We start from the raw sequence: 26881 nt of genomic DNA on the forward strand, positions 1-26881 counted from the left end.
AGGATGATAACGAGAACAATGATACCATAAATTCTAAAGACAATTTCGCAGAGTAAAACTGTAGGCAAAACTGGGGCGCCTGGCTGGCTCAGTCTGGGGAGCATGCAACTCTCGATCTCAGGGTTGAGTTTGAGTCCCATGCTGGGTGTGAAGATTGCTTAAAAAAAATTAAGAAGGAATTATTGTTGATAGCACTGATGTAATAATGTAACTGGATGATTAGCTTTCAAAAAAGAGGGTCCTTCTCTAAAAATTAAAAATTTATGAATGATATTGCATAATATTTTGAATATTATTTGTAAGAAAAAACAATTTAAGTTCATGAGTTAAGTAAATGAAATAAATGTCTATTCTCTCTCCTTTTACTTATTATCAATTACTTATCACATGCCAAGCAAGCACTAGCTATAAAGAGGGACTACAATGGAAAATGCAATGGACTAAATGTTTCTATCCCCTGAAAACCTATATGTTGAAGCCCTAATCCCCAACATGATGTTATTTGGAGATGGGGAGGTAATTAGGTCATAAGGGCAAAGACCTCATGAATGGGATTAGTATCCTTATAAGAAAGACAGGGAGAGATGATCTCTCCCGGCCATGTGAGGACATAGCAAGAAGACAACTGTCTACAAACCAGAAAGAGGGACCTCACTAGAACAAAACCATGATGGTCCCTGATCTCAGACTTCCCAGGATCCAGAAATGTGAGAAATAAAATGCTATTGTTTAAGCCAGCCAGTCTATGGTATTCTGTTACCGGCAGCCCAAACTGACTAAGGCAAAGAATGAGGCAAAAAGAGATTTCTCCCTTATGGAAGACATGCTCACTATTTTGGCTGCCCTCCTCTGCATACCATTCCATCCTCTAACTTGCTGGTTCTCCTCATCAAAGGTAGTGGTTAGATTGGACACAATATTATAGATATTAGTAAGACAAGGACAAAATATAAAAGGATTATTATTTCCTATAATTAAAATATTATACTTTTTAAATGCAGCCTATGGATGTTTGTCATTACAGCAGACACACCATACTGTTAAGACAGAGTTTGTGAGCCAAAAAAAAAAAAAAAAAAAAGAGTCTGTGGTTAACTAAAATCCCTGTATCTTCCTTACATATGCTTTGGTCAAGTGATAGCTCTGCAGTCGTACACTTTGGTTAGTTTTTTAACTTAATTATGAAATATCATGCCTTTCCCCACCCCCATTCAATTTCTTATTGATTTTAGGCTAACAGTCCAACTTCTGAAGATTTAAGTATTAAAGTATAAGAAGGAATTATTGTTGATATCACTAATGTAATAATGTGGATGATTCACTTTCAAAAAAGAGGGTCCTGGGGCGCCTGGGTGGCTCAGTCGGTTAAGTGTCCGACTTCAGCTCAGGTCATGATCTCGCGGTCCGTGGGTTCAAGCCCCGCGTCGGGCTCTGTGCTGACAGCTCAGAGCCTGGAGCCTGTTTCAGATTCTGTGTCTCCCTCTTTCTCTGACCCTTCCCTGTTCATGCTCTCTCTCTGTCTCAAAAATAAATAAATGTTAAAAAAAAAAAAAATTAAAAAAAAAAAGAGGGTCCTTCCCTGTAAGTCAGACATAATTAAAAATTTATGGATGATATTGCATAATATTTTGAATTTGCCTTGAAATATTCCTCCCACTCCACTGATCACCACCTATCCTGTATTCCATTTTACTCCAGCTCTTTCTTCCAGCCTAGAATACTGATGTGATCACTGGAACTCCATCTGCTAAAGTGGAGGCTAACGCGACCATGAATATGGAAGCCACAGGCTGTGAATGATGGAAAAGAAAGACAAAAGGGTCCTGGGTTCCAAATGATTGCATGGAGCTTCCAAATACCATTACACTGCCTGGCGTAATATTTCTTTTACATGAAAGAAAACTAAACATCCATTTGTTCATGATATTTATTTAAGAGTTCAGAACATATAAACTAAGGCCAATTACAACTGACAAAAAAGGTTTAAAAAGCATATAACAAACGTTAACTATAAACACAAAGTTTAAGAACATTTTTCAGGAGCACCTGGGTGGCTGAGTCAGTGAGGCATCTGACTCTTAGCTTCAGCTCAGGTCATGATCTCATAGTTCGTGAGTTTGAGCCCATGCTGAGCTTTGCATTGGCAGTACAGTCTGCTTGAAATTTTCTCTCCCCTCTCTCTCTCTGGCCCTCCCCCAACTCAGGCTAGCTCTCTCTGTCTCTCTCACACACACAATAAACATTTTTTAAAAAGGACATTTTCGGGGCACCTGGGTGGCTTAGTGGGTTAAACGTCCGACTCTTGGTTTCAACTCAGGTCATGATCTTGCAGTTTGTGATTTCGAGCCCCACGTCAGGCTCCGTGCTGAGAGTGCAGAGCCTGCTTGGGAATCTCTCTCTCCCTCTCTCTCTGCCCCTCCCCTGCTCTCTCTCTCTCTCCCAGAAGTAAACAAACTTAAAAAAAAATTTTATGAAGGAACATTTTTCACACAATATACACTATTACTAGAAGTACTAGCCAAAATAGTAAACTTGGTAAATTTTAAGGGAAATGGCTAGTAACTTCAGTTACTAAATCTCATTAATATTATAAAAATCCCTTATTTCATAAAAATACAAATGTATTATTTTCCAAAGTTATCTCAGCTACTTGAGTATTTTGCAGCTTTAAAAATTACTAGTACTGCATCATCAATAAAATGAAATATTCTTATGCCCCATATCATGAAATTTACTAATACAAAATGCCCACCTCTTCCTACCATTCCAATAAAAAATGTAACTCACCAAAAATATTTTTTTTAAGTTTATTTATTTTTGAGAGAAAGAGAAAGAGTGAGCACACAAACAAAAAAGGGGCAGAAAGAGAGGGAGAAAGAGAATCCCAAGAAGACTTCACATCATCAGCACTGAGCCCCACACGGGGCCTGATCCCACAAACCACAAAATCATGACCTGAGCCAAAGTCAAGAGTTGGATGTTCAACAACCTGAGGAACCCAGGTGCCCCAACAAGACTATTTTTTTTTAACCATTTCTAAGGTTATGGAAGAAAGGAAAAAAGAAAAAGCCATCAAAATGAAGCTATATGAGCATTTGAATGTTTTGCTAGGATGATGAAAAACACTGTTATTCTAATTCCATCTGAAATCATGTAATCAAGTTTGTCTACTTTCTCTGATTCTTATATTCCACATTTTTACCTTAATACTTAGTTTAAAATGACAAAAAAGATTTTATGCATGTGCAAACTGATGCATTTTCAAAATACATAATGTCAATTTTAAAACAGCAAGGGGAAAAAATGTGTATATATATGTATATGTATATGTGTATGTATATGTATATATACATGTACATGTATATACGTACATATATGAAAGAAAACAGAAAGGGAATCAAAATGCTCCATGACAAAAAAATCAGTACAAAAGAACAAGGTTGGATTCACACGTTCTGATTTGAAAATTCACTACAAAGATACAGTAATCATAAAAGTATGGTAATAGCACAAGGATATATAAAACAATGGAACAGAATTGAGAGTCCAGAAATTAACTCATATACCTGTGTCCAACTGACTTTTGACAAAGGTACCAAAACCATTCTATGGGAAAAGAACAGTCTCTTCAACAAATGGTACTGAAACAACTAGATTTCCACATGCAAAAGAATGAAGTTGAACTCTCACTTCACAGTATTACAAAATTTAACTCCAAATGAATCAATGACCTAACAGATAAAATAACAGATAACAGATAAAAAAATAACAGATAAAATAACAGATAAAACAGATAAATAATAACAGATTATTATAATAGATAAAATAATAAAATCTTAGGAAAACACTTGGTAGTGAATCTTCATAACCCCAAATTTGGCAACAGACTCTGATTTGAGACCGAAAGTGTGAGCAACAAAAGAAAAAGATAAATTGTACTGCAAAATTAAAAACATTTATGCATCAAAGGAAACTACCAAGAAAAATGAAAAGACAACCTACTGAATGCAGGAAAATAATTGCAAATCATAGATCTGATAAGAGTTTAATATTCAGAATATAAAAAACTTTTACGGGGCACCTGGGTGGCTCAGTTGGTTGAGCGACCAACTTCAGCTCAGGTCATGATCTCACAGTTTGTGGGTTCAAGCCCCGCGTTGCGCTCTGTCCTGATAGCTCACAGCCTTGAGCCTGCTTCAGATTCTGTGTCTCCCTTTCATCTCTACCCCTCCCCCACTCAAGCTCCGTCTCTCTCTGTCTCAGAAATAAACATTAAAAAAAATTTTTTCTTTAATTAAAAAAATAAAAATAAAAAGAACTTTCACAAGTTAACGACAAAAAAATAAACCATCCAACTTAAAAATGAGTAAAGGAGTAGGGCACCTTCGTGGCCCAGTGGGTTAAAGCATCCAACTTTTGTTCAAGTCATGATCTCACAGTTCGTGAGTTCAAGCCTCGCATCGGGGGGCTTAAAAATTTTTTTAATATTTATTTATTTTTGAGAGAGAGTGTAAATAGGGCAGGGGCAGAGAGAGAGGGAGACTCAGAATCTGAAGCAGGCTCCAGGACCTGAGCTGTCAGCACAGAGCCCATTACGGGGCTCAAATTCATGAACGGGAAGATCATGACCTGAGCCAAAGTTGGATGCTTTAGCCAACTGAGCCACTCAGGCACCCCCCCCCCACAAATTTTTAGTTGAGCAAGGAACTTGAACAGTTTTCCAGAGAAGACACACTGTGAAACACATGAAGAGAGACTCACCATTACTAGTCATTTCAAAATGCAAGTCAAAACCAATGACCTACAACATCACATCTACATTTTTCATATTAAGCTAGTCACCAAGTCCTGTGAAGTCTACCTCCTTAATGTCATCTCTAAATATCTTCTCTGGGGAGTTAAAACATGAGGTGGTAGTTCCAAGTTCAAGAAACTCAAATGGTCCTTAATCCTAAGAAATCATGTCACCTCATTCATGAGGAAAATGGATATGAAAATTACACTGCAAATGTCACTTCACACCTACTAGGATGGCTATGATTAAAAAAAAAGGGCGGGGGGGCGCCTGGGTGGCTCAGTCAGTTAAGCCTCCGACTCCGGCTCAGGTCATGATCTCACAGTTTGTGAGTTCGAGCCCTGCAGGCTCTGTGCTGACAGCTCAGAGCCTGGAGCCTGCTTCGGATTCTATGTGTCCCTCTCGCTGCCCTTCCCCGACTTGTGCTCTATCTGTGTCTCTCAAAAATAAATAAATGTTAAGAAAAAAATAATAACAGAAAAAAACAGGGGCACCTTTTAAGTCAATTAAGTATCCAATTCTTAATTTCAGCCCAGGTCATGATCTCACAATTCACGGGATTGAGCCTGCATCAAGCTCTGTTCTAACAGCACAGAACCTGCTTGGGATTCTCTCTCTCCCTCTCTCTCTGCCCTTCTCCTGCTCATATTCACTCTCTCTCTTTCTCTCTTTCAAAATACATAAACATTTAAATAAATAAATAAATAAATAGTTGGTCTTTTAAATTTAAAAAAAAAATAACAAAGCTTGACAAAGTTGTGGAAAACCTGGAACTCTCATTCATGCTGTTGGGAATGTAAAATGGTGCAGCCACTAGGGAAAAGTCTGGCAATTCCTCAAAAAGCTAAATATATAATTTATCATATGACCCAGCAATTCCACTTCTGGGCATATAACCAGAAGAACTGAAAACAGGGACTCAAACAGACACTTGTACACTAATGTTTATTGCAGTATTATCCACAGTAGCCAAAAAATGAAAACAATCTGAGTATCCATCAACAGATAAATGGATAAACAGTGACATACACATGCACAGAGGAATATTATTCAGCCATAAAACATAAAGAAATTCTAATACATGACACAACATGGATAGGCCTTGAAAACATTATGCTAAGTGAAAGCCAGACACAGACAAATATTGTATGATTCCACTTATATCTAATATAGGCAAATTCGAAGAGACAGAAAGTAGGTTAGATGTTATCAGAGTCTAGGAGAAGAGGGAATGGGGGTTATTGCTGAATGAATTTTTTTTTTTTAATTTTTAACGTTATTTATTTTTGAGACAGAGAGAGACAGATGAGCCAGGGAGGAACAGAGAGAGAGGGAGACACAGAATCGGAAGCTGGCTCCAGGCTCTGAGCTGTCAGCACAGAGCCAATCCGTGAGATCATGACCTAAGGCCAAGTCAGGTGCTTAACTGACTGAGCCACCCAGGTGCCCCTGAATGAGTAATTTCTGTTTGGAGTGATGAAAAGTTTTATAATAGTGATGTTTAGACAACACTGTGAAGGTAATTAATGCTATTAAATGATACTTAATAATGGTTAAAATGGCAACATTTTTTATATATACTTTTTATTACAACTTTTAAAAAATTTAATCTGTATACTGTTCTTAAGTGATTTTTGTAACTGTTAGAATTACAGTAACGATAATATAATACTTCTGAGGGATTCTATTTTTTAAATGTTTTTATATTCATACACTATATTTTCTTAACATTATTTTTTAAAAACGCAATAGTCTTAGCAAAAAAAAAAAAAAATTTTATGGTGTAGGAAAACTACTATACCTGAAATAAAAAGTACTCCTACATTCCTAAGGGAAAAGGGTCACCTCTCACCTCCAAAAAAATATACTCAAAAATGCTGACATTTAAAAACTTACCTCAAGGAGCTTCAGTCAGTTAAGCGTCAGACTCTATTTCAGATCAGGTCACAATTTCCCAGTTAGTGGAATCAAGCCCCACATTGGGCTCTGCACTGTCAGCAAAGCCCACTTGGGATTCTCTTTCTCCTTCCCCATCTCTGCCACTTCTCCGCACACACATAAGTGCACTCTCTCTCAAAATAAATAAACTTAAAAAAAAATAATAAAATAATTAAAACTTACCTCAAATTTAAACCATTCTGAGTTCCACTGAGGGTTGAGGGACTTGAGATACACATCTGTTTTAAAGGTGGTATTACCAAATTTTACCTAAAAACAAATAAATGATCAAATATAAATATCAAAAAATGTGAATAAAAGTAAATTTTAACATCAGGCAAGCAATGGGGGGGGGGGGGGGAGGGGAGGGGGATGAACCATGAAGGAGGAAAAAAGGCAACTATCCCCTGAAATAAAAGAGAAGAAAGCACAGATGGGTCCAGTAAGTTCATAGGCTATACCTGAAATAAGAAATTACTCACTCTTCGACTAGCTCTACACAGAAATTAAAACCAGACTATTTTGTCAATATGAAAGAAGGAGTCAATATAGCCTTCAGGAATAAAAGTTCAGACAAAAGAGGAGTCTTAATGGCAGAGGACCAGCAAGAATAAAATCAGAAGGTAAAAAAGCCAGCTGACCATCCTCTCACCATCTCAGCATGAGAATCCAGAACTATAGCACATTATTGTGAGAACTTAGAAATAGCCTTGTGAGGGTCTGGGTGGCTCAGTCAGTTGAGCGTCCAACTCTTGATTTCAGCTCAGCTCATGATTTCACAATTTGTGGGTTCGAGCCCTGCATCAGCCTCCATGTTTAAAGTGCAGAGCCTGGTTGGGATTCTCTTTCTCCTCTCTCTGCTCCTCCCTGCTCACTCGCACACACCCTCTCTCAAAATAAACAAACTTAGAACATATATATGTATATGCCTTGTATTTTCCACTTCCCCGTTTTGTTATTTTTTTAAGCCCTTATTTGTGTGCACACATAATGATCAACAGCAAACCATTATCATTAAGGGTTTTATCTTCAGGAACAATGTAAGGGATTGTATGGGGAGACTATCTTATTTCATAGCCAGTCTTGGCATACACTACATCACAAAGATCCAAGGGGCACCTTGGTGGCTCAGTCAGTTAAACGTCTGACTCGATTTCAGCTCAGGTCATGATCTCACAGTTCATGATGAGATTGAGCCCTGCATCATAAAGCCCACTTGGGATTCTCTCTCCCCTTCTCTATCTGTCCTTCCCACACTCGAGCATGCTCTCCCTCTCTCTCTCAAAATAAATAAACTTTAAATCACAAAGATCCAAAATAAGAAAGGAATGAAGAATGCAAAAAGCAAACTAAATCCCTGGGGCTTTCTTCAGACAAAGAATGGAGATTATAAAATCTGACTGAACCCGAGAAGTCGTCCAGAAGCTTAAAAGCAAAACAGCTAGGGAACTATTTCCTAGATGGTCTTGCCTTTCCTAAATTTGATCTCTGCCCTAATTCTATTAGTTTTTACCATTATCTTTCCTAACCTCTAAGTTCACTAAAGCTTATCCCCTTTAAGACAATACCCAGGACATAGTTTTGCATACTGTAGATTCTTAGTAAATGCTAGTTCAAGCAAATAATCTACGAAACCTCCTTTCCTTTTTGCAAGAAATCTCCATTGGTTTTATAATATTTGCTTTTGTTGTTCTATCAGTTCAGGAAATTTTCTAAAAGCAAAAAAAAAAAAAAAAATTTATCTTCTGTATATTTTTCTAGGTGTTTTATCATTTAATTTGAATTATTAGGCACAATACCAAGTACTAAATATGTACTTAGGCAGCATAGTTAGAGGGTAGAAAAGGTTTAAGAAATTCAGTAAAAATAAGAACTTTTTGCATGGCAAAGTATATAAAAGGGGCACCTGGGTAGCTCAGTCAGTTAAGCATCCAACTTCAGCTTTCGTCATGACCTCAAGGCTCCTGAGTTCAAGACCCGCGTTGGGCTCTGTGCTGACAGCTCAGAGCGTGGAGCCTGCTTCAGTTTCTGTGTCTCCCTCTCTCTCTCTGCCCCTCCCCTGCTTGCACTCTGTGTGTGTGTCTCTCTCTCTAAAATAAACATTAGAAAAAATTTTTTAAAAAAATATAAGAAAGTCAAAAATAGGGGTGCCTGGCTGGGTCAGTCAGTGGAGCATGTGACTCTTACCATACTTTTGATCTTAACCAAAAGGACGAGAAGCAATGGGGCGCGAGCAACTCTTGATCGCAGGGCTGTGAGTTCAACCCCTCGTTGGGTGTAGAGATTACTTAAAAACAAAATCTTTTTTACATAAAGGAAGTCAAAGATAAACAAAACACTGAGACAAAGTATTTGCTAAATATGTACCAAACAGCTACTTTCCTCAATTTTTAATGAGCTCTTATAAAGCAATATGAAAAAGATCAACAACCCAACAAAAAAATGGGCAAAGGACATGAACAGACAATTCAAAGAAACAGAAATACAGATGGTTTTTATTTATCTATTTAATATATATGTTTTTAAAGTACAGTTAACCCTTGAACAACATGGGTTTGAACAGCACGCATCCACTTTATAGGCAGATTTTTTCAGTAAATATACTTGAGAACTTTTTGGAGATTTGTGACAAATTGAAAAAACTCATAAACAAAATGAATAGCAAAAAACCCCCTAGAAATAGCAAATAAACTAAGAAACAGTTATGTCAGGAATGCATAAGATATATGTAAATACCAGTCTATTTTATCACTTACTACCATAAAATACACACTAACTATAAAAAGTTAAAACTGATCAAAACATGCAAAAAAAAAAAAAAAAAGACATAAGAGCATACACAATGCCATTTGCAGTTGAGAGAAATGTAAAGATGCAGTGTTAAATCATAACTGCATAAAATGAATTGTAGCACACACTGTAGTATTAGAATAATTTCATACCACTTCCTATTGCCACTGCCATGAGCCCAAGTGTTTTGAGTATCCACTTAAAACACTGTACCATGCTACCTATCTCCATGTGAGCAGTTCGTCTCTCCAGTAAATTGCATACTGCAGCACAAAGTAACCTCTTGCAGTTCTTGAGTATTTTTCATTGTGTTTAGTGTAATACTGTAATCCTTGAATAACATCATGGGACCCATACAAAGTGCCACTAGGGTTGCTTGAAGTGCTTCCAAGAATCAAAGAAAAGTCATGACATTAACAAGAAAAAGCTGAATTGCTTGATATGTACTACAGATCGAGTTTTACAGCTACAGTTGCCTGCTGCTTCAAGATAAACGAATCCAGCATAAGGACCACTGTAAATAGAGAAAATTCGTGAAGACACCGCTGCAGCTATGCCAACAGGTGCAAAAACCTTGCAGTTTTTGAAAAATACCTTTTTACTTCATATTGAAAATGCAGCTTTTACATGGGTGCAGGATACACTACACTCTAATATGATTCAAGAAAAAAGTGAAGTCATTATATGACAACCTAAAGCAAAAGGAAGATGAAAGATCTAAAGCAGGATAATTTAATGCCAGCAAAGGATAGTATCTTGATTTTAGAAAGAGGACTGGCTTACAACATGTCAAGATAACAGGAGAAATAGCTGCCACCGACCAAAACACAGCAGACAAGTTCCCAGATGCCACTGAAAAAATCACTGAAAAGAAACCTGCCTGAACAGGTTTTTGATGCAGACACAAGTGCCTTATTCTGGTGGGGGGAAAAAAATCCCAAAAAGGGTATTTATTAGTAAGGAAGAGAAGCAAGCTCTGGGGTTTGAGGCAGGAAGGGATAGGCTAACTCTACTCTTTTGTGCAAATGCAGTCAAGTTTATGATCAGGACTGCCCTTATCTATAAAGCTGCTAATCCCTAAGCCTTGAAAGGAAAAGACAGACACCAGCTGCCAGTCTTTTGGTTATACAACAAGGTCTGGACAACAAGAATCCTTTTTCTGGATTGATTCCATTGATGCCTGAAGTCAGGAAATACCTTGCTTCTAAGGGACTGTCTTTTAAAGTTCTTTTGACATTGGACAATGTCTCTGGTCACCCAGAACCCCATTAGTTCAACACCAAGGGCATCAAAGTGATTTACTTGCCCCCAAATACAACATTTCTATAATCAGCCTCTAGATCAGGGGGGTCATAAGGACCTTTAAAGCTCATTACACATGGTGTTTTTTGGAAAGGATTGTCAACACTATGGAAGAGAATTCCACGAGAACATCATGAAAAGTCCGGAAGGATTATACCACTGAAATGCCATCATTATTATAGAAAGAGCCATGAAAGCCATCAAGCCTGAAACAATAAACTCCTGCTGTAAAAAAATGTGTCCAGATGTTGTACATGACTTCACAGGACTTACAACAGAGCCAATCAAGGGAATCATGGAGGGGAGCCTGGCTAGCTTAGTTGGTAGAACATGTGACTCTTGATCTTAAGGTTTTGAGTTCAAGCCCCACAATGGGCATGGAGACTACTTGAAAAAAAAGACTTTTTTTAAAAGGGGGGAATCATGGAAAAGACAGTGGATATAGCGGGGCGCCTGGGTGGCTCAGTCAGTTCAGTGTTCGGTTCGGCTCAGGTCATGATCACGCAGTCCGTGAGTTCGAGCCCAGTGTCAGGCTCTGTGCTGACAGCTCAGAGCCTGGAGCCTGCTTCAGATTCTGTGTCTCCCTCTCTCTCTGCTCCTCCCCCACTCATGCTCTAGCACACGCGTGCTCTGTCAAAAATAAATAAACATTAAAAATTTTTTAAAGTAATAATAAAAAGATTGTGGATATAGCAAAAACGGTGAAGGGTGAAGAGTTTCAAGGTATGGATCTTAGAGAAATTTAAAAGCTAATGAACACCACACCAGAAGAATTAACAGAAGACAACTTGATGGAGATGAGGGCTTCCAAACCAGTGCCAGATAATGAGAAAAAAGATGTAAAAGAAGCAGTGCCAGAAAATAAATTGATATTAAACAACCTGACAGAAGGGATCTGAGTATTCAAGACTGCTATTGACTTCTCTTACAACATAGACCTTTCTAGGATACTAGCACCGAAACTAACACAAACAGTGGTACTGTACGGAAATACTTTTCGAAAAATGAAAAAGCAAAAATGTTAGAAACTGCAAATTACCATGTGCCTCCCTTTCCTGTCTCCCCTTCCAGCTCTTCCACCTGTTCCATTTCTGCCACCTGAGAGCAAGACCATCCCCTCCTCTTCCTCTACCTCTACATATTCAACATGAAAGCAATGAGGATGAAGACCTGACAATCCACTTCCACTTAATAAATCATGCTGTACAATTAATAAGCGTATCTGTTGTGTGAGTGTCTTCATGTGAAAATCTAATAACTGTACAGTAAGAACCGTATAAGGCATTTCTGTGCCATCATCAGATGCCTAAGTAGTCATTGTGTACTAGACTTGTATAGAAGCGGTTAGCCTATACTTATATAGATACAGGTGAGCAATAGTTAATACAAAATTAATCACATTATTTTTCTGTTTTATAACTTTGCTTTCAAAGAATTATATACCACACTGTGCCTCTCCATTATTGGAAAAACTGTGTATCAGCCTATCATCACGGGTTTTTGTTTTTTTTTTTTTTTAGCTACGTTTCTAATACAGCATTATTACATTTCTAAAACTGCAATACTGTGTATCATAAAAATTTTTCAATAAAAAATTTTTTATAACAATTCATTTGTTAATGTATAAGCAAGGCTCCTGTGAAGCAATCCTATCAATTACACTAGGCTACCATAAAGCAATCATACTGCTGCTTCTTTGTTACCAATGTATAAATCATTATACTTCTAAATGAAGAATTTCTTTTTCACAGTATCTTTCCATTTTTGATGTCTAGTGTTAGTAATATGTGGAACATCTACTGTGTTTTGTATCATTTAAGACAATATTGATGTAGTTATAGATGATTCACCTTGTAATCATACAGTGTAAACTTACAGTATCTATAACACAGAACAGTACTATAAATATATTTTCTCTGCCTTATGATTTTATTTATTCTGAGAGACAGAAAGAGAGGGAGAGAGAGCACACACATGGGAGAGGGGCAGAGAGGGAGAGAGAGAATCCCCTAGCAGGCTCTACACTGTCGGCAAGGAACCTGATGTGAGGCTTGGTCTCACGGTTTGTGAGATTTCTTCAGCCAAAATCAAGAGCCGACACAAGTCCACTGCTTAACCCACTGATCCATCCAGGTGCCCCAATGATTTTCTCAGTATCACTTTCTTTTCTCTAGCTTATCTTAGTGTAAGAATATTGTGTATAATACATTTCACATACAAAATCTGTGAACCAACTTTATGTTATCAGTAAGCCTTCCAGTCAACAGCAGGCCATTTGTAGTTCATTTTGGGGGGAGTCAAAAGTTACATGTGGATTTTCAACTGTGCTGGGTTGGGAGAGGGATGTCAACTGCCCCTAAGAGGCCCCACCCGGTTCCAGGGTCAACCATACATCAAAAGATGATCAACCACATTCATACTATAAGAAATGCAAACTAGGGGCGCCCAGGTGGCTCAATCGGTTAAGAGTCTGACTTCGGCTCAGGTCATGACGTCACAGTTCATGAGTTCGAGCCCCGCATCGGGCTCTGTGCTGACAGCTCAGAGCCTGGAGCCTTCTTCAGATTCTGTGTCTCCCTCTCTCTCTGTCCCATCCCCACTCATGCTCTGTCTCTCTCTGTCTTAAAAATAAATAAAACATTAAAAAAATTTTTTTTAAGAAATGCAAACTAAACCAACATTTTTACCACATTGGCAAAAAATTTGAAAACAGTGTTGATGAGGTGCTCTAATACTTTGTTGGTGGGAATATAAATTAAAACAGTGTTGATGAAGTGTTCTAATACTTTGTTGGTGGGAATATAAATTAAAACAATCTCTAAGGACTGTAGTTTGACAATGTATCAAAATGTTAAATGCCTATACCCTTTAACTTTATATAGAAGTGCACAATGACATATACAGGCAGCATCATGGTAGCCTAAGACTGGAAATAACCTAGATATCCACCAATTTGGAACTGGTTAAATGAAGTATGGTAAAGACACACAGTCCAAATGCTAATTAGAAGAATGAAGCAGTTCTCTGCACTGGTATAGATCACCAAAATAGATCTTTCTTCAATGGAACAGTATGTATAGCATTCTTTGGGGGAAAAAAATGCCAAAATGTTATAAGTCATGTAATATATGCCTACATACTGCACAGGTTATTTGAGAATGTACAACAAATGGTAACAACGGACCCTAGAAAAAACAGAACAGGTTGGTTAAAAGAAACACAGTATGAGAGGTTGACTCATTTTGTACCTTCTGATTCTGAACCATGCACATACACTTCCTATTTGTAAAATGTATTATTTTAAAATTCAAAAACATAAAAAATTCAAATCATATTATATTTTCAAATATATTCAAATCATATTATATTCAAATCATATTTATTTTGATTAAAATTATAAAATTCTGGATCCACTTCCAGGAATTTATCCTAAAGAAACATTTTCACATGAGTCTCCTTCCTTAAAAAAAAAAAAAAAAAAAAAAAAAAACAAAACTAAAAAATCTAGTCATTCAATAGGAAAATTATTGAGTAAATCACATGTATCCCCACTAAAGAATGGAATTGATTTTATGCACTGTCATGTGGAAACGTCAATGACACAATAACTGAAAAACAAGTTATAAAATATATAAAGCATTATTACAGTCGTTTTTTAAAATATGATAAAACTTTTTTTTTTGAAAGGAAGGAGGGGGAGTAAACAAACACATGTCAAAGAATTGACAGCAATCATCTCTGAAGAGAGGACTGACATGGTAGGAAATACAGTACAGCGTACAGCATAGTAAGTACAAAGGAAGGGGCGTTCAAGTTTTACTTCTGAATTATTTCAATCTTTTGTAATGGGAGCTATTCATGTATTACTTCAATAACTTATTTTAAATCACAAACAGTAAAGAATGAAACTTAATGGGGATGGGGAACACTGAGAAGAACAGAAATTACTGTTCAGTTACAAATTTCATTACATTTTAATATTCAAAATATCAAGGAAATACTTATTGCTTAAATTACCCAGTAACTGCTTAATTTGAAGTAAAATGTGGTTAGGATCATAAAACTATTCAAAACCTTTCGAAAGCCAAATGTACTTAACGGTTTGGATTCAACTGCCAAAACTACCATATCATTCTTTACGTTATGAATTCAGAGCCCCCTTCAGGTTTGTCCCACTATACTGTACTGTTATATTGTGCCTTTGTTTTTTTTTTTGGTCAACTGCCCATTCTAGATACAGTAAAGATCTGATAGCTCCAAACTGCGTTAAACAAACATTTTAGAAAAAGGAAAAGGCTAAAGTGTGTATTTTTGCAAATTGTGATGATTCCCCTTCTACTAAAGAATCATAGTTCATTTGGTCTTATTTAATTTGAAGGAGATTTTATTACCCAGCAATTAAATGAATGCCTTACAACTTTATTAAAGAACCTCAGGGATTTTAATGAGATTCCCTAGTAAAGTAAAAGCATTCTCTTTCCCCACTCATTAGCTAAATTACCTTGAGAAAGTTATTTAACCTGTTATTTAAGGCTGTTTCCTCTTCTGAAAGGGGGGTTGTTGTAGTACATGAAAAAAATGCATGTAGAGACCTAGCAAAATGTCTGGTATGTCATTAAACATTAATTTCTTTTCCTCTCTCTGTTCACTCACAGGCTCCTGGGTAAACACAAAATGACAATATACCTTGCTGAACAGTTTGTAACATGCACATTAATACCAGCATAAACTTCCATTAATACTTCTTTTATACAGAACTTCTACCTCATTTATCCTGGAAATTCCTGCAAGAATAAACATCTTTAGATACTACTTGGTCTTCACTGGCTTCCTAAATTTCTCACATCATATGTAGTAGAAATTCCCTCAACCAATGCAATCCAGACCAGTATTTGATCAGTTCATCAAATAATATGGTTAAATCAAGGAATCATTAAAAATGATACAAACTGTAAAAATTTTAAGATAAAACATACAAATAAATATTCATTCCTCTATCTTTGAATGTAAGGCTAAGGCCTCTTATTTGAGTAAGGGTCCACTGTTAAGAGTTCTGCATCATCTTTTTTGCATAAGCCACACCCATAATGTACCATCTGTGATTTCCAGTTTAGGTTTTTTTTATGATGGTAGAACTTAAAATTGCTTGTAAAAATATATGAACACAGAATCCTAGATTTTTTACAATCTTTTCTTCATCTAATTCAAGAGTAATGTTTAGTGACTGTATCCATATGTCTTTACATAACATTATCAACTTCATTTTCACACTTATTTCACCAATTTACATAAGGTTTAAATACATTACAATAACAAATAGAGTTGGCATAAAACAGGTTTGGGGAAAAAAACAAAACTGCCTTTTGGTAAAGTATTATTAGCCAACTGATGGGAGAAGCACGCACACAGGCACACTGGAGAATAACCTAGCAATGTGGGTATTCAAAAATATGCTTATGGATGGGGCACCTGGGTGGCTCAGTTGGTTAAGCATCTGACTCTTGATTTCAGCCTCAGGTCATAATCCCAGGGTCCTGAGATTGAGCCCCCTCAGGCAGAGCCTGTTTAGGAGCCTGAGCATGGAGCCTGTTTAGGATCTCAGGATTTTCTCCCTCCCTTTCTCTCTCCCTCCCTCTGCCCCTTTCCCCTGCTCATACTCCGTCCCTAAAATAAAAAAAGAAAAAAGAATAGGCTTATGGAAGGAATGCAGAACACTGGGAACTGTGATGAGTGAATTAATGCAAATTTGTTAACAGAGCTTCTACTGTACAAACTTCCACCCCATAGTTTTCAGACCACTCAATAATCTGCATCTCCCTACCTAGCAAATTTTATTCCCCACAAGAATCTTCCCTTCAATTACATATGCTCTATCCCTCTCCTTTTGCTTTTACCAAGTTTATCCTATTCATCTGAAAAATGTCCTTTTTTCCTCTCTGCCTATAGAAATTTGACCATCCTTCAAGTCCAGCACAAAGACTTCTCATGACCAGCTCAGGCACCATTATCTCCCTCTCTTACGAGCTTATACAGCACTTACAGTCTACATCACACAATTTATCCCTTTATTATACAGTAATCCTTCATTATCCCCTTTTTCCTGCATTAATCTTTCCCTTTCTGCTGGATTTTTCCTGTTACCACACAAATATGTTCTAATATCTTCTAACTTAAGTACTGAAAGACACATACTCCCCAAATAACACACCATTTCTCCTCTCTTCACAGCTGTATTTCTTTAAATAATTGTCCATTCTTGCCACACCTCTTCCTCACCTCCCTTGTACCCCTTGTTAACCCTCTTTAACTCATTACAATATGGGCTTCCTTCACATTCCTCTTGTTGGCATCAGTAACAACCTCCATATTGTCCAATACAGTGATTTCTCTGTCCCCTTTACTTGACCTCCTCAGTGCCATTTAAATGGTTGAGGGCTTCCTCTTTCCAGAAACTTCCCCTGTTGCCTTTTCAGACATTACTTTCCTGATTTTTCTCTCCCCCAACTGGCTGATAATTTCTGTTTTCTTCCCCTGGTCCCCCTCCTCTAATAGACATTTAATATCAAGTTTTTTCAAGGATCCATTCTTCTCTCTCCCCTCATTCAGAGGTTTAAAAAAAGGGACAGAACCAACTCCTAAGGGAATTTTAGAAATTTCTATGGGTGTTTTTGTGGGGAACAATAGTAATATTTAGGAGGAAGGACCAGAGAAGGTAGGTGTCCTGCAATGCAAGAAATAGTCCCCTACAATGAAGACTTGTCTCATGACTTTCAAATGTCCTACCAGACAGTCACAAAGGATTAAAAACCCATCTCATTCTACAGATAAAAGTACTGTAATGGAGTTTTCATATACATAATTGTCAAGAAATAAAACCAACGTGTAAATTAAGAGAAAATTCTGCTTTTTCCCATGAGTTGACTACTTTGAAAGATCAGATAGCAATGAAGGCCATCTGAGATGTCAAGACTGCACAACTGTCTCACTCTCTACGGAGTCAGATTCATATGATTTTTATACAAAGTGAGGCACTCCCTCTCTTGTATCCTTGCTTTATTTTCTCCATATTCTCACTATTTAACAGAGTTTATCTTTTCTTTAATGATCTTCTTTATGAATTCCCTCCTCTCACTAAAATGTGAGTTCCATGATTAAAGAAATTTTTGTCTAATCCACTGCTATATCCCCAGCACATTGTATTATACTCAGTACAGTGATGGGTATATACAAAGGCTTAATAAATATTCATGTTCTCAATCTGATTACTTTGCATCTTCTACTATGTTCATGAACAAGTACTTCCATATTGAAATACAAATTTTAAAAAGTCTCTTATCATACTATACTTAGAGCAATATATTGATTTTTAATTGTAAGGATTGTTTACATCAGCTACAAATATCATGCCAGCGTAGTAAAGAGTGGATTTCAAAACACGTGCTATATAAAGTGGGTACTGGGTCTTAGAATAGAAAAGCACTGGCCTGTATGAGCTCATTTCTAACTCACACCTCTCTTCTAAACACCACACTCAGAAATCTAACTTCCTCACTGACAACTCCAATTAAAGTTCTTAAAGACGTCTCAAACTTAACACACCTCGACGGAAACTGACTCTTCACCTACTCAATCAATCTCTATCAATCCCATGGAGTCTCAGAAAATTACCCCCAAAATTCCAGAAAACTAAGAGTCATCTTTTAGTTTCCCTTTCCCTGGTCCCCTACTCCAGTCGACCAATAAATCCTCTAGAATCCCTCTTCACGGTGTATCTGGAATCCATCCACTTCTATTACCAAACCAACATTTTGGCTCCCATCTTCTCTTTTTTGAACTATTATAGAATCTCGTAATTAGCTATTTGCTTCCAAATAGCTTTCTCTTTTCAGTTATTTCTCTTTTCAGTTCATACTACAGGTAGTAAAAAAGAGTACTCATCTCAACAGCCGCTTACTACAGAATTTGGAATAAAATCCATACTCCCAATCACGGCCTCTAAGATCCTGAACGATTGGCTCCTTGACTAACTCTACAACTTTATCTTACACCATTTTCTCCTTTACTCACTATACGCCAGTCATACACATCTCCCTTCACTTCCTAATACACTCCCTAAGCAGCTGGCTCCTTCTCATCCAGCATGTCTTCTGATGGACACTTCCTCTGAGGTCTCCCCCAATTACCCAATCTAAAACAGATGTTCCTTGCTACTCTCTATTGCTTTCATATCACTCATCACAGTTCCATATTTAATCATTTCTTTGCTTTTTAATGTCTGTCTCTTCCACCAAAATATAAACTCCATAAAAGCAGGAACGAAGTCTATTTTGTTCACTATTACGTACGCATCAGCTACACCAGTGACTAGCACTGGACCTGGCAAATAGCACTTATTAAGTATTTGCTGGAAGAAGGAATTAATAAGTCACCCTTAAATCCAACCCCTCCCTTACCAGCAAAACCATTGATTCCCAAGGCATTATTTTACCTAGGAAATGTCCCTTAAGTCTTTCTCCTCTAGTTGGTTCCCATAGCCATTCTCAACATGCACATACTGCCTGGATAATTTTACCACCTTCTTAACTGATCTCCCTGCCTCAACTCTCACTTGTCTAGTTCATCAATAACATTATCATACAAGTCATCCTATAAACAACCTAATACAAACATCACCTTATTTCAATTCTGCTTAAAAAGTTCTCTTTGCGGGGTGCCTGGTGGCTCAGTCAGTTAAGCCACCAACTTCAGCTCAGGTCATGATCTCACAGTTCATGAGTTCAAGCCCCGCATCGGGCTCTGTGCCGACAGCTCAGAGCCTGGAGCCTGCTTCGGATTCTGTGTCTCCCTCTCTCTCTGCCTCTCCCCTACTCACACTCTGTCTCTCTCTCTCAAAAAAAAACATTTAAAAAAAGTTCTCTTTGCTTACCCCTGCTTATAAAGGAAAATTATTCAGTACAGAAAACAAGATTTGGCACCAACCTACCTTTCCAGGCTCATCCCCCACAACCTCCACTACTCACATATTCCCTTTTACTCCCAGACACATCCCAAACTAAGATAGTTCCCTGAACATACCATGTATCCCATCCTGTGCCTTTGACGTTCCTTCTGTCTGGTAACATCCTGAGTATCCTTCAAGGTTCAGCTCAAATGTCATTTTCTTAGTAAGACTTCCTAAACCTTCAGAGACAGAATGAAGTTTCCATATTCGACAACACTCATCACCTTGTCCAGAGAGGCAATGTTAGCACAGTGGTTAAGAGAACAGACCACAAGGCTATTTACATGGTTAAGAAATCTTAGGCAAATTATTTACTGTTCCTAGGCCTCAGTTACCTTAACTGTAATATGGGATAATAATATAATAGCAGGACTGTTGTAATAAGAATTAAAAAGTACTTAACAAAAACCTGGCAATAATGAGACTCAACAAATGTTAGCTATTAGTTATTAACCTCAACTATATGGGTCAGTCTCTGAGCTACCTAAAAGCAAAGACTATGCTTTGGTAATTTGTGAATCTCCTTTACCTAACAGCTGACCCAAGAACACACACAACATGTTTTCTCAAATGACAATGAAGTTGGGATTAAGAATAACTATACCAATGTTTGGGAGGAAAAACTGCAATTATTAAGTCAGAAAACCTTTAGGGAACATCAAGAATATTTTATACTGAGGGGTGCCTGGGTGGCTCTCAGTCGGGTTAAGCATCGACTTTGGCTTAGGTCATGATCCCACGCTGGTTGGTATGAGCCTTGGGTGGGGCTCTGTGCTGAGCCTGGAGCCTGCTTCAGATTGTGTCTCCCTCCCTCTCTGCCCCTCCCCCATTCACGCGCGCGCGCGCGCGCGCGCGCTCGCTCTCTCTCTCTCTCAAAAACAAAAAGTAAACATTAAAAAAAAATTTTTTTAAAGAAAAGAATATTTTATATTGATATGAAATCAGGTTGTATATTATCCTGTAGCTATCAACTCTAAGCATTAATAGCCCAAATGATTATTATTCTAATGCTCTGGCTCATCATGTCAACTTTCACTACAATTTTTACTTGGCTTCTTTCAGACTTTGGGTTATTACCTTCCGGGCCCTAGGCCTGTGCTAATTTGCATGAGCTTTAAACTAATCATCTGACTTAAAAAGCAATTTTGCAATTTAAATCCATGGCACTTAATTGGCTTCCTACCTCAAGGCACTAAATTACCCTAAAACAGCTCATCAGACCTACCAGTCTCTACAAGAGCAGAAAGCTTTCCAGCTGTGTTTTAACTTAACACTGATGATTCAGAGAATGTTATGCTAAGGGGTGGATCGCCACGCCTTCTAGGTCTCCAAGTGCCCATAACGGACTGCATCTACATTTTTAACGTGATCTCCATCACTCCGGCGTCAGAAGCCACCCTCCTAAACAGAAGAATGTACGTGTGTGTGAGTTTCGGTGGCTGAGCGGCCACGCCTCAGGATCGCTTCCTGACTGGCAGGTGGCCTGTTATGAGTCCTGACATCAGGGTCACCCCAGCATGCAGAGCAGTAACTGCCTCCCCGCGCGGCGCGCCACAGACGCCTGTGAGCGCTGCACCCATCACATGGGCTGCAATCTCGTCAGTCAGCCCTCAAGGGACGGCTGGACAAGCACCGCACAAAGGACGCCAGTCGAAATGAGAATGGGCTGAAGAGCTGGGGGTGAGGTGGGTAGGATCCTTCACAGGGCTTGGCACTCCCTGTGCTTTGAGGGGCAGGACCTTGCACCAACCTCCACGAAGGCATCAGTCAGGTCACTAGCTCGGTCCATCACTGGCAAATGGCGCCCGGCCACGATTTTCACCTTCAGCTTCCCAGGCATCTTTCTCGGCTTCGGCCTCTCCTTGGGCTCCTGCAGAAACAAACAAGCGAGTCTGCGCCGAGCTCCAAGCCCGGCGGGGGAGGGGCGGGAGCGCGCGGGGAGCGGCGCGCGCTGCCGGGAGCGCGCGGGGTAACTGACAGTGGAGGGCGCGCTATGGCGCGCCGCGCCGATGGTTGCCACTCACTCTCGGATGAGTAAGGGGGCTGTCCCGCGCGGGCGCTGAAGCCTCATTCCGGAGAGGCAGCCGGAGGAGTGGTCCCGGTGGATTCTTCTACCCCGGTCCCACAGTGCTGGTAAGAGAAGCAAAAGCCAGTCAGCATCCCGTGGAGCCTCTGCCACCCCTACTTGTATTTTCCTCCCCCCAAAATGGCGGCTTTCGGGGCGTGGAGGAAACATCGATCATTCGGCGCTCGGCGCACTTTGTAGGGGAGAACTTACATTCACGGAGAGCAGATGGAGGGGGCGGGACGGACTTCGAGGAAGCCAGAGGGCAGGGAAATAGGTCGAGCCCTGCATCATCCACCGAGCCGAGGCTGCTTCCCTGAAGGCGACCTGACTGCGTCCTTCAGGGACGAAGCGCTGGTTCGGCTCCGTGACTTCACTGGTCGCCGCCTTCCCAGCTGCAAGGACTTATTCTCGAAGGGTATAACGGAAGGGGTAGCGGCGGAGAGTGCTAGAGGAGCGATTGCCATCGGCCTTTACCCGTTAGTGGTTCATAAAGTCTGGTTAGCTGGTTTCTACCTGGACGGCGTGTAGTTTTTGTTTTATACGAAGGAGAGTAAGAAATTTCAGGGATATCTCGGGTAGTCAAATAAGTCTTCTTTAGCAACATTTTTTTAGTCTGTCATATACACGTGTACTGGGTTGTAGATGTTACTGGTTAGGTCTTGGGGGAAAAAAACAAAACTTTGAAATCCAAAGCCACTGCTTGAAGAAGTCTGCCCTGCCTTCTTAGATCAGGTCAGTGTGCTTAATAAGCGCAGACAAGCCTAAAGATAAGACCTACTTTACTGGCAGGAGTTCAGGACCTCCTACCCTGTGAAATTTCTAGTCAACTGCGAGAAACCAACTAGATGAGATTAATTAAACATCTTGAACAATCAACCCAATTATATATATACATAAACATGCAAAAAAAGAGGCATAATCTATAGGCTCAGACCATCAGAGAAAAATTAGGGAAATTAAGGCACACTGCACAGGATGTAACACAAATCACTCCATACCAAATATCAAAAACAGCATTAACGGCACATGCTATATCAAATACCAAAATCACCATTAACAATGCCAGTAGAAAGATTTTACCCCCGGATTCATCAGGAATGGAAAATTCCCAAATGAAGATTGTTTGTTTGTTTAAGCCAATATAACTTTAACTTTGAAAACACTGAACAGGTCCGGGTGCCAGGCTGGCCCTGAGGGTGCAGCGTGTGACTGTTGATCTCCAGTTGTGAGTTGGAGCCCCACATTGAATGTGGAGATTACTTAAAAATAAAATCTTAAAGGGGCGCCTGGGTGGCTCAGTAGGTTAACAGACTTCAGGTCACGATCTCGCGGTTTGGGAGTTCAAGCCCCTTGTAGGACTATGTGCTGACAGCTCAAAGCCTGGAGCCTGCTTTGGATTCTATGTTTCCCTCTCTCTTTCTGCCCCTTCCCCTCTCATGCTTTGTCTCTCTCTCTGTCAAAAATAAATAAACATTAAAAAAATTTTCTAAGGCAGCAAATCCTTCTATAGAGGGAATGTTGTTCACATTAAGTGAGAAGTTGAACTTCCAAAGGGAAAAGAAAAAGGCTTCCTCAGAATAAAAATTTTAAATATTAATCACTGACTTTTTGGAGTACAGAAAACTATCCATTCAAACTATGACTAAAGGCTAGAAAGCCACAGCTCCCAGGTAGATTTCCTTAGATCCTACTGCAGCTTTCTGTGCAATCTAACTACTCTTAAAATGCCCTTACAAAACTCTCATGGTGAGCGACAGACACTATGTGACCAGTTCATTTCGGTATGTTTTGTTTGGGTGGTAGATTTGAAATAGATTTTTTACTGAAATCAAAGTATTACCACGCTACCAATTCATTAAAAAAAAAAAAAAAACTAAAACCTAAAAAGAAAAAAATTAGAAAATTGAAGGTTTGCAACAATCTTAATGGAAAATAATGTTTTGTATTACAAGATGTTGTAATGTAAAAATATATTTGCAAATTACACAATTAGAGGTTAACAATCTCAGCTTCCTAATTAGTATCCTGTAAGGTACTTGTTCATACCTGTTGCCTCAGGCTTCATTAACAGGAGATTATAATTAAGATGCTTCCTGAAGACTTTTTTTTAGTAGAATTAAGCCTGACTTCAGTTTGTTTTCTAATAATTGTACTGGTTTGTTTTAATTCATGCTGGGCACAGTGTGGACTTTTCCTGACAAATCTATCATGATCTGGTTCCTGATTAACTTTTGTAGCTTCATACTTTACCACTCTTTTTGCATCTCAGATCCTACAGTAAATAAAGTTAATATGTATTGAATATTTCCTATGTACCTGCTACTGAATTCAGTGCTAGGGAGCTTTAAAAGCTCCCTAAAATTCTACGCAATAGGAATTATCAGCCTTCGTTTTATAGGTAATGAATTTGAAGCTTTGCAATGCTTACTTGGTGACCCAAAGTCATAGAGCTGGTAATGTTGGAGGCAGGATTTATATCCAGGCAGTTTGATTCCAAGAACCCCTCTTTAAAGGCTGTGTGTAATTTCGAGGGCACCTGGGTGGCTCAATTGGATAAGCAACTGACCCTTGATTTCGGCTCAGATCATGATCTCAAGGTTCATGAAACTGAGCCCCAAGTCTGGCTCTGCTCAAGCAAGATAAAAATTGCTTGGGATTCTCTTATCTCCCTCTCTCTGCCCCTCCCACACTCGTCCTCTCTCTCAAAGAAACACTTAATAAAATTTTAAAAAATAGAGGCTTATGTAGTTTCCTATAAACTATGCATATTTCTCTGTCTAGAATGTCTTGCTCATAGTCATCCTTGCAAACACTTAAGAACTCGTAACTCAATTTAAGTATTACTTCTTTTTTTAAATTTATTTATTTTGAGAAAGAGAGGTGGTGAAACCAGGGTAGGGATAGAGAGAGAGGGAGAGAGAGAATCCCAAGCAGGCTTCATGACTTCAGTGCAGAGCCAAACTGAGGGTCTCCATCTCAGGAACCACGAGATCATGACCTGAGCCAAAATCAAGACAGAGATGCTTAACTGACTGAGCCACCCAGGCACCCCTAAGTGTTACTTCTAACATCTTCCCTTATCTCCTTCTTGATAAACCTACACTCCCACTTCCACTGCTATGCTGCTACTAAATCCAATATATCTATTATTACACTGTCTATATACATAATTGTTTTTCTGTGTCTCTCCCCTATTAAACTTTGAGTACCTAGAGGAGAAGGACTGTTTCCTGTACATCTCTCAATTCTCAGTTCCCTCCCTGTGCCTTTCATGTGATCCATAAATGCTTACAGAAGTAAATACTTGTGGAATTAAATGTTCATAACGTATACATTTATTGCTTTGCTCTCTTTTCTGGCTTCCTAAAATGTTCCTTTTAATCCTTCTCCATCCTCTCAAGGTTAAATTTCTCAAGGGTTATCTATATTTGGTGCCTTCTCCTCACTTCACAGACACTCTTAAAACAATTTCTGACTTTAGCTACCACCACTCTACCAAAACAACTTTCACCAAGGCCATCAATAACTTTTGGCTGTAAAATCCAGTGGACAGTTTTCATTTTACAGGACTCAGTAGCATTTGACACTGTTAATCATGTTCTCCTTGAAATGGTCTTCCTCTTCATATTCAGACACCATGCTTCTCTTATCTGTTCTGCCATATATATATATATATATATATATATATATATATATATATATGTATATTTCTGCCTTCTCAGCTTCCTCGCTGTCCTTAACAAATACGAGTTTTCTTTAGGGTTTCAGTTCTTGTCCCTCTTCTAACTATAGTCTCTCCCTAGGTGATCTCATTCATGCCCATAATTTTGATTTCTTTCTATTGAGCTGAGGATTCTAACACTTTTATCTTTAGCTCACAACTTTCTTCGAGTATCTGGACCCATATATTCAATTGCCTAGTTCCTGTTTCCATGTGGAGTATCAAAGTGACCTTAAAATCCATATCCAAAACCAAACTTATTTTGTTTACCTCTCCTACAACTGTAACAACAGCAATTATAATAACAACAACAAAATAAAAAGCCTGGTCCTCCTCTACTGTGTTACCCATCTCAGATTGCAAAACACCAGCTACCTAGTCAAGTGCTCAAGCTGAAAGTTTGAGGGTAGGTACAAATGACAACTTGAACACTCAGGTACTTTTACTTCTCAAGCAGCAAATCAGCTGAGTAAAGGGTAAAATTGAGTTAAATTGTTAGGTAGACTCATCTTCCCATTGGTTCCCTTGTAGCTCATAAAGGAGTGTTTCATGTATGGTGGGCACAGTGGCCACAATAAGTTTCTCTAGATTGGAAGATTACTGAAGTGGGAACACGTTGCTTTGTATCAGTATCGGTGCATTTGGTGTGCCATGTCAACCTGGTGTAATGAAAAGGTTATAGGCCTTGACTTTCTTATTGTGCCAGCATCAGGACAAGCCCTCCTACTTGTGCCTGTACTGCAAAGCCTAAAGGTTTTCCACTTACGTCTACTTAAGGCCTTTGTGGAAAACTCTAGCCACAATTGATAATAATCTTTGATTCTTCCTCTTCTTTACCCTTGATGCCCAATTAATTTCTCAAATCCATCTACTTTCCACCATTATTTCTCACCTGGAAGACTGGAATCCCCACTTGTACTCTTGCTTTCATCTAATGCATTCACCATAAAGTAGCCCAAGTGATCTTTTAAAATCGTAATCTTTCCATTACTCTGTTTTAGAGGAATTTCTTGCCAAAGATCAGGGGATACTCCCTTATTCTTGTCAGACCCTTTTCTTTATAAGAAAGTAAAAATGTTGAGGGGTGCCTGGGTTGCTCAGTTGGTTGAGCATCAGACTCTTGATTTTGGCTCAGGTCATGATCTCACGGTTCATGGAATCGAGCCCCACATCAGGCTGTGGATTGACAGTGCCAGAGCCTGCTTGGGATTTGGTCTCTCCCTCTCTCTCTCTGCCCCTCCCGCACGTGTGCTGTCTTTCTCTCTC

The 26881-nt window shown here is 38.8% G+C and overlaps 2 protein-coding genes across 10 annotated transcripts in view; one reads left to right on the plus strand and one right to left on the minus strand.

Annotated features, from left to right (window-relative positions):
- Positions 1-21935, minus strand: part of C2CD5 (C2 calcium dependent domain containing 5) — a 100284-nt gene extending 78349 nt beyond the window's left edge. For 6 of the 9 annotated variants that reach the window (XM_042946042.1, XM_042946039.1, XM_042946035.1 and 3 more), the window contains exons 1-3: positions 21851-21935; positions 21577-21696; positions 6917-7003 (exon numbers count right to left, since the gene is read on the minus strand). In XM_042946042.1, coding sequence (XP_042801976.1) covers positions 6917-7003; positions 21577-21666 — 177 coding nt within the window. In that variant the 5' untranslated portion in view covers positions 21667-21696; positions 21851-21935. Of the gene's footprint in view, positions 1-3566; positions 3732-6916; positions 7004-15326; positions 15734-19900; positions 20006-21576; positions 21697-21850 lie in introns of those variants that run through there. The other 3 variants (XM_042946040.1, XM_042946038.1, XM_042946041.1) reach the window with 3 other exon arrangements.
- ETNK1 (ethanolamine kinase 1) overlaps positions 21861-26881 on the plus strand; it is a 140145-nt gene continuing 135124 nt past the window's right edge. The window contains exon 1 of the mRNA XM_042946048.1: positions 21861-21959. The gene's annotated coding sequence lies outside the window, so the exon portion shown is untranslated. The remainder of the gene's footprint in view (positions 21960-26881) is intronic.

This window comes from Panthera leo, chromosome B4, assembly GCF_018350215.1.
Source record: "Panthera leo isolate Ple1 chromosome B4, P.leo_Ple1_pat1.1, whole genome shotgun sequence".
In the NCBI taxonomy this organism is placed as follows: Eukaryota; Metazoa; Chordata; class Mammalia; order Carnivora; family Felidae; genus Panthera; species Panthera leo.